General features: G+C 38.2%; 1 protein-coding gene across 1 annotated transcript; it reads right to left on the bottom strand.

The window, feature by feature from the left end:
- Positions 1-1,163: 1,163 nt before the first annotated feature.
- LOC121735067 (E3 ubiquitin-protein ligase RMND5A) lies at positions 1,164-6,850 on the bottom strand. The gene is made up of 8 exons (XM_042125734.1): positions 6,505-6,850; positions 5,966-6,058; positions 5,529-5,689; positions 4,446-4,652; positions 3,902-4,079; positions 3,351-3,535; positions 2,844-2,995; positions 1,164-1,329 (listed from the first exon to the last, which is right to left on the bottom strand). Exons 1-8 carry the CDS (start codon positions 6,638-6,640, stop codon positions 1,263-1,265), a joined length of 1,179 nt encoding a protein of 392 aa, XP_041981668.1. The 5' UTR covers positions 6,641-6,850; the 3' UTR covers positions 1,164-1,262.
- Between the last annotated feature and the right edge of the window lie 1,265 nt (positions 6,851-8,115).

Genomic DNA, 8,115 nt, shown 5'->3' with positions numbered 1-8,115 from the left:
ACAAAAAAAAATGTTGGTTAGTACACAAATGCTTAACAGCGACCATTTATAGAAAAATTTTGTGATCAACAAAACTTGGTTAGCTACTGAACCCTAAAACAGAATCCTAACAAGCAGATTTTTTGTATATTGATAGATTAATAGTCATATAATTTAAGAGCTACACCGAAATGGCAGCGGCGAGGCCAGCTCTTTCAGTGTCATATGATTTTAAACTTTATCTTCATTATTGTAATACATATCGCGGCAACGAGCGGCCACGAGTGGCCGTACAAATAAAACTATCCATATTTTAGGACCATCAATTTAAAGTATGAAATCCTTTCTATCTCTATTAGACTTCATCACTTTCGCGATTTTCCGCAAATAAAAATGTTATTCGTCTTATCAAAATAAAGCTACTCACAAAAAATTAGCTTGATAAAAAAAATATTCTAGGGCTCACGTAATGTAACTGTATAATAAGATAATTCCTTCCACAAACAGTGGGATAATGTATTCATGCAAGCAATAACTAGTACATAATATAATTAATTTTTACTATTTAAAAAAGTAAAAGCTACGCCATAAAATAACTTTAAAATAAATCATTATTGTTAAATTTTGCCGGCTTACGTATACCACTAAAAGCTGTTGTTAAATATTATTGCCAAATTTTTATTTGTCCTGTAAATTATAACTTTTTGTCTTTGTACATATCCATTAAATAAATTATGTACTGAGAATCATTTTGTTTTTTATTTAAATACTACTTCATGATATTGTCGCGTTTAGTTTTGGTGTGACTGTCCCATAAATTTAATATACCTAGCGGAATAGAGCAATAATCTCGAGCTGTCAAACGAAACCAAAATTGGTTTTCATCTGTGTGAAAAATATGTGTACGTACCAACACAAGCATGATTGAACATGAATTCTATGAGATTAAATGGTCAACGTGCGGCGCGTGCCGACTGGATGTCAAAAAAAGAGTGCTTCTGTCATGTATCACACGTCTCTTTTTACCACGCAGTGTTACTGATAGTGACATCTCTCTTGCTCAGGCCTTGTTTCTCTATTCCGCTAGGTATATTAGCTTTATGGACTGTCCCTAGCTTACTCCTCTCAAAAAAGAATATAAGATTTTTTTTTTATTTATAAAAACTACGTAAATAATATTACAATTGACGCATAATATAAATTTTAATCTGAAAGATTGCATCTACATTCGAATACAAAACATATAACAGCGTTCTACGTGTGATCGAGGCTTGAAGTAACGTCTAGGAGAAATAAATCTGACGGGCCTCCGACGGCGATTGCTCCATGGGGCAGTACGGGCATTTCAACCTGGAAATAAATAACAAAGAGTAAAAAATATGGCAAATGCGAGTTGGATTCGTGCACATGAGTCCCGTACCTTTGTGAAACTGATTGCCGTTCATAGGTTAGAAGTTAAGTATGCCAATTCTTTGCCTCAAATCGTAAGGTAAGGTGTGGTTATCGCGGGTATTTTTTTAAATGCCGTCTTTATAACCATACAAATTGTCCGGATCGGCAATTTGTATGGGTATGACGACGGATTTTTTGTGTTCCCAGCATTGTTCTCATAGAAAAAGTTGTTCATTTTGACGGGCTCATTTGATGGTTTTGAGGATAACGGTGTTCACCCAAACAACCTGTATAGTGTATAGGTTTGATGAGTGATATCTAACGTCAAGAACGTCTCACTGGCAAAAGACACTTGACGCCTATAAGCTAGTGAATGCGGCCTCCCTTCACATAATGTGAATTATGACGTCATTTATGATAGATCCCCGGGCCGTGTAGTCATTCGATACCCAAAACGCATCCTTAGGCTAGCGACTACGTCCTCTCGTCACGTTACAATCAATGACTTGAAGAGTTAACCTTTAGTCATTCAATTGTTGTTTTATTCAATGCGCGAATGCATATAGACAAATAGCAAATTTAACCAGATGACTGCGACAAATATAACGACCCTGTATTAACCATAAAATTAATTATATTTATAATAAATATAATTAACTTTATGGTTAATACAGGGGTGCAACAATAATAGAGCAACAATCTCGAGCTGTCAAACGAAACCGAAATTGGTTTCATCTGTGTGTAAAAATATGTGTACATATCTACACTTACACAAGCATGATTGAACATCATAGAATTAGCCCCAATTTCACCAACATCTGTTAGTGTTAACAGCTTGTTAAAATGTCATGTCTTCTCTTTCACTCATAAGAAAAACGAAAGAGGTAACGTGATACTAATTCGAGCGTTAACTTTAACAGTCGTTGGTGAAATTGGGACTAAATTGTCAACGTGCGGCACGTGCCGACTGGACGTCAAAAAAAGAGTGCTGCTGTCATGTATCACACGTCTCTTTTTATCACGCAGTGTTACTGATAGTGACATCTCTCTTGCTCAGGACTTTGTTTCTCTATTCCGCTAGGTATATTAACTTTATGGTATTAACGTAATTAATGTAGCACTATTCTATGTACCCTATCATACTCACTTGACGCCCAGCTTGAGCGCGTTCCCACTTTTTTTTAAAATGAAATAAGGAGGCAAACGAGCAAACGGGTCGCCTGATGGAAATCAACTACGGTCGCCCATGGACACTCGCAACATCAGAAGAGCTGCAGGTGCGTTGCCGGCCTTTTAAGAGAGAATACGCTCTTTTCTTGAAGTTTTGCAGGTCGTATAGGTTCAGATACTATATTACATTCAGCCACTCTGTGCCTACTTCCCTGACCAACAGAGCTGAACAATGCCGAACAATATTAACGAAGCATTTAATATAACATCTATGATCTAACTAATACAACTGTCGTACTCACTTGACGCCCATAGTGAGCTTGTTGAGCGCGTCCCTCGAGATGACGTGTCCGCATAGCAGCCGCATCGGCGGGTTGGCGTCGGACGCCTGCTGTCGGAGGATCGGGCACGCGAACACGCTGTGGTAGTTGCCGCCCTCTTCGCCGAGATCAACCTGAGTGTAACGTTAGACAATAGTTAATTAATGATGTGGATGCCGTTTATCGCACGGGAACCGTAAGTACATTTTTCTTGGATAAAAATTCATCCTATGTGCTTTCTCGGGATTAAAAGTATGTTCACACCCAGCAAAATCGATTTATTGGTTTAGGCGTTAAGAGGTAACAGACAGACAGACACGCTATCACATTTATAATATTAGTATGGATACTTCAAACTAAATGACACGTGTGACATAATCCAGCCACACGTAACTTCGAATTCTTATCGCAATGTAATTTATAGCATGAGTTTTGTCACAGATATTTGCGATGCGAATTCGCGGTTTTGTGTGGGAGACCTCAGTGTACCTCCAGCGGCAGCTCGTCGTCCGCCCAGGCCGCTATAACGTGGGGGTGCGCCATCTTGGCGCGGATGTCGTGCAACGCGGGCAGCACGCGCGCGCCCACCAACACCGCGCCCGCCAGCGGCGACAGCGGCGCCAGGCGCAGCAGCGCGCACGACTCGCGTATAAACACCTCGGCGGCCTCCGCTCCTGAAATGAAGATTCACAGAATTTTAACAAAAAAAAACTTTTTATGAACGGAGAGCTAATTTGTATTTTGTATTAACCAAGTTGAGAGAGTCCGTGGCCGGCGGTGGACCTCTGGTTCGCACTCGAGAGGATGCAGGTAAAGAAAATGTATATAAGTCATCTCAAATGACATAATATTATGACATTCTACTTCATTATTACTATATTTGGTTCAACTAGTCACCCAGCAAATTGCATATTTTTCACCGTACTCTTTTCTTCATAAAAACAATGTATGTAGTACAAGGATGGAGTCTACGCCAGCAAATTTTAATATTATGGCGACTCACATAGAAGCCATAAACAAAAAGAAGAAGAAGTACTCACCCAACGCCTTGGGGTCCAGCAGGCGGCGGTAGTGCGGCGGCGGGGGCGGGGCCGCGGGCGTGCACCAGGCGAGCGCGCACACGCACGCCCGCAGCGCGCGCTCGTGCCGCGCCGCGTGCGCCGGGAACACCGCGCGGGCGTAGCCGATGGCTGCGCCGACGCCCACTTCGCGACCCAGCTGAAATAGACAATGACATTTTTAACTGACTGTCTTTGTGTCAGTTATGTTTTTGAGTGTATAATATATATTCTTTTTCCACGCTCTTGTGTGACGATTAGGAGACGTCAGACGACACATCAAGAATAAGAATGTGAGATTTTTTAAATGTATAATATTTATTGTATTTCTTTAAATCACTTATTTTCTTTCATGAAATCGTAAAATATAGAATACACATCATGACAAGAATAGTATGACAAATATTACATGCAAAATATAAAACTTAACATACATTGCTTCATGGACTGCAGAGTTGTAGATTAAAAAATTTATAAAAATGACATTTGTTTGATTATGGATGTTATAGTTTTTAGGTGTCCATACCTTCAAAGCCTTCATTCTGTGTAAAGTAAACGGCAGCGGTGAGTGTGTCAAGTCCTCAGCTCTCTCCTCGACCCATTCCAGCGCTGGCTGCGGATCACCCTCAGCCAACGCAGCAGCGCAGCGCTGCAGCTGAGCGAACGCACATGTGCGCTCCACCGGTGGTATGCGGGCTTCAGCGATAAACGCGTCCCCGACATCTTCCAGGCCCTTAACATGGATATTGTAATAAATTAAAAAAGCAAATAAGACAGGAAAGAGCAAGATGGCGAAACGTAACATCTACAAATTATAGTGTGACAAAGGTTTAAATGAATGTGGCGAAAAAAGGAACTAACGCCGCCATCATATTATGCTATGTACTCACATGCGGTTTTGCTCTATAGTTTTACTCCAAATCGAGTAATAATTACTGTGTGGATCGCAAAACTCACAGCAGCAGCAGCGAAGGCTCGCATCGAGCCAGGTCGAAGGCTTGCTTCGAGCCGATGATGAAATTAAATATATCAAGCAATGCTGAATGCTGAATGTGTAGACAAAAGCCCAAGCCACGGGTTTAGCTTGATGTGATTGCTCAAACGAGCAAACTGTATGTGAGTACTAAGTAATAGGGAAACACCATTTTTGACAGTTCTCCCTTTACCTGCGGCACCCCCGCCCACTTTCATATAAAGCGTTGTCCCACTGTAGTCTTTTTTTCTTTTAAGGTGTATAGTAGGTTTCCTTTTAGGATCCATTACAGAAAATCTTCCTTAAATCAAAAAGTAAACAGATATTTTCAGGTGTTCATCCTAGTATCAAAATATATGAGTCTTGTTACCTAGTAGTACCAAAACTCATATTATTTTGTAAGTTTACCTACCACACACATTTCATTAAGGTTTAGGCTTAGTGATGATGAAAGGTTTTTAAGTTACTATTAAGTTGAACCTGTCTGTAATTGTATAACATAGTCTGTGAAGAAAGTGAAGAAATTAAAAAGTGGCAACATCTTAGTGTCATCCCTTTCAAATCAATCTAAGAAAAAAGGGATGACACTAAGATGTTGCCACTTTTTAATTTCTTCACTTTCTTGACGGACTATACCTGTCTATACAAGTGTTGTGCTATAGCCTGCTCCATAAGAGGTCTGTTAGTGTCTGAACAGAATGATTCAGCCTTAGGAGCAACAGCGGCATAATCAGCAATGAAATGTCTGTCAATTGACTTTCCGACACGAGACACTGTGGCATGAAGCTCACGATGATCTGAAATAAAAATCATCATCATCACTCAATGTGAAAAACTAATAAAATATTAAACTGTCATAATAGATAATTAGATTTTGAGTTTGTTTCACTGTCATGAAACTGAATACGTTGAATTGCCTAGTAATGAATACGTTATCTAGAAGTTTAAGCTTATTATATACTGTTGGAGGCAGAAGATTGGATAAAGCATTCATCAACTTATTGAGGCAAAATGGATGTATTATTCAATCTTTATGTATTTTTTTTCATTGATTTATTTTAATAACATTGTACCTGTGGACATCTGAAAAACTGCCTGTTTAAGGGATGCAATCATATCAACAATGAGTTTAACTTCTTCTGGTGGTAATGGGTCATCGGGAGATTCTGAAATGTGTAAAATACTATGTCAGTTACAAATTGTAATTTTATTTATATGCACAGAAAAATAGTGAAATGTATTACATGTCACTATTTTAGATAATGCATATAAATAAATCAAAATATCATAGAAGTCACTAACAAACACAAATAAAGGTTGTAAAGTAATGAATGTATTTCATATTCTTAATTTTTATGTGTGTACAGCAACTTGTATGCTTACCTACTAAAACTTTATATATTTATGTGGGTTTGTTTGTTAAATGGTGTGATTTTCCATAAAAATAAAGTGTTTGTGGAACACTGTCCTTATTCGACAGACTCATCCGCAAAGCCGTTTATTATAAGTAAATACACTAGATAATATGTAGAGAAAGTAAGAAAGTACATTTAAGTTTTTAAAACATGGCAAAGCACTTGTCACAAAGACGAATAATTGATCTAAAACTTACGCTTTGCGAGTTCCTTCTTCAAATTTTCCACTTTCGTTATTAGTTCATCAATAGCAGTACTTGTTTGATCATTTAAAGCCGTAAACTTAGTAGTGGCTTTGTCTAAATCTTGCTCAACTCCTAAACAAGAATCCATTTTGGGTTTGGGCCGATAACAATCGACTTTACTCTTATACTTTCCCTTATATCCACGTACAATTTCAATATTATATTTTCCTCTTACTTCTTATAAACCAAGGCAAACTTATAACAAAATTATTATCTGCAATTCACATTATTTATAATAAAGATTCAACAACTTTTTGTGTTATCATTGTTTGTCATTGTCAGCAAAATCAAGCAAAATGCAAACCACTTGACAACTCTGAACTCACTCAAACAGCTGACATTATCAAATTTCAAAGACAATAAATTAAGGCTCTCGCACACAGGCGCGTTACTACTAAAATAATATTAGTATCAAAGTCTATCAAGTAAGTAGTACTAATAATAATTACTATCGGTCGATAATAACGCATGCGTTATAGCGATATCTGTTTTTACTTTTCAGTACATTTTGTATTAGGATTTAGGATGGGCATGTAGTTACTGTTACACACTGCGATAATAACGCCGCGCACCGCAATGGAATATATCGCAATAACGCAATTTTCTTGCTTGTACCGATGGTCCCTCTTCAAGATGGGCCAGCGCTGGGCGATCGAATGGCGCATGCGATGGCTATGCAATGGTCGCAACACCTCTACATGATGGCCGTGTTCAGTTGTGATCTAAACGTCGTCCAAGATGGACGTGTAAGCATTAGCCATTGCGGCAATGCGAAACGTGCATTTTTAATAATTTATGACTTCACCCGATCCGGTGAACTTCGTATCACCTCCTATGAACCTTTCCCCAATATGGGAATATATTCTTTAGCGATTAGGCCAGTACACTGGTAATAGTTTAGGAACACGCTGACATAATAAAAACTTCTTCTTCTTCTTTTGGCGTAAGCCTCCCCATTTAGGAGTCTTGTCAAACTGAAACTTGACAACTGAAAGTGTTTTGGCGGGCATGTCACTTTCAAACTTCTTCTACTTTTTATTGTTGGTGTGGTTTTTATTATTTTTTCCCAAATTATGGTTTTTGGGTTTTTGATATTCATTATTTGTAAAATATTAGCCATTAAATATCCGTTATCTTGCACAAGTGCAGGTAAGATGTTGTCAAAACCAAAATGTATAATTCCTGTGACATTTGGTGTGAATATCGGTAAATAGGGCTCCTTCTTCCGTGAATTTTAGCTGAAACATCGTTATAATAACTTTATTATCCTATTCATTGGAATATTATTGCGTCTTTTTCAAGTTGAAATGTATCAAGGTTTACATTCTTTTGCCCAGTTTTGTAGCAATTATTGATGGTATTCCCTGGTATTACCAATGAATAAGGAAACAGATGGAAGCGACATAACTACAAAAAAGTGTGGCCGGTGCCATATTGCCAAGAACTAAACATGGCGGTCTATAGTGATGGGACACTCGGTTGACATTTGTCGAAGATATCGATAAGTAAGATGTTATAAGTGAGCTATTAAGGTTAAAATCTTTTAGATAAATGATCTGATTC

This window comes from Aricia agestis, chromosome 16 (assembly GCF_905147365.1).
Source record: "Aricia agestis chromosome 16, ilAriAges1.1, whole genome shotgun sequence".
Lineage (NCBI taxonomy): Eukaryota > Metazoa > Arthropoda > Insecta > Lepidoptera > Lycaenidae > Aricia > Aricia agestis.
The sequence above is the reverse complement of the archived record's forward strand: the minus strand, read 5'-3'. Positions and strand labels throughout refer to the sequence as shown.

Bases quoted from the DNA above. Each gene is read 5' to 3' on its own strand.
- LOC121735067 (XM_042125734.1), bottom strand. From the start codon at position 6,640: ATGGATTCTTGTTTAGGAGTTGAGCAAGATTTAGACAAAGCCACTACT. The intron at 4,653-5,528 runs GTATAGTCCGTC...ATCCATGTTAAG, and splicing joins CACAACACTTGTATAGACAG to GGCCTGGAAGATGTCGGGGA. The intron at 4,080-4,445 runs GTATGGACACCT...TGTCTATTTCAG, and splicing joins ACAGAATGAAGGCTTTGAAG to CTGGGTCGCGAAGTGGGCGT.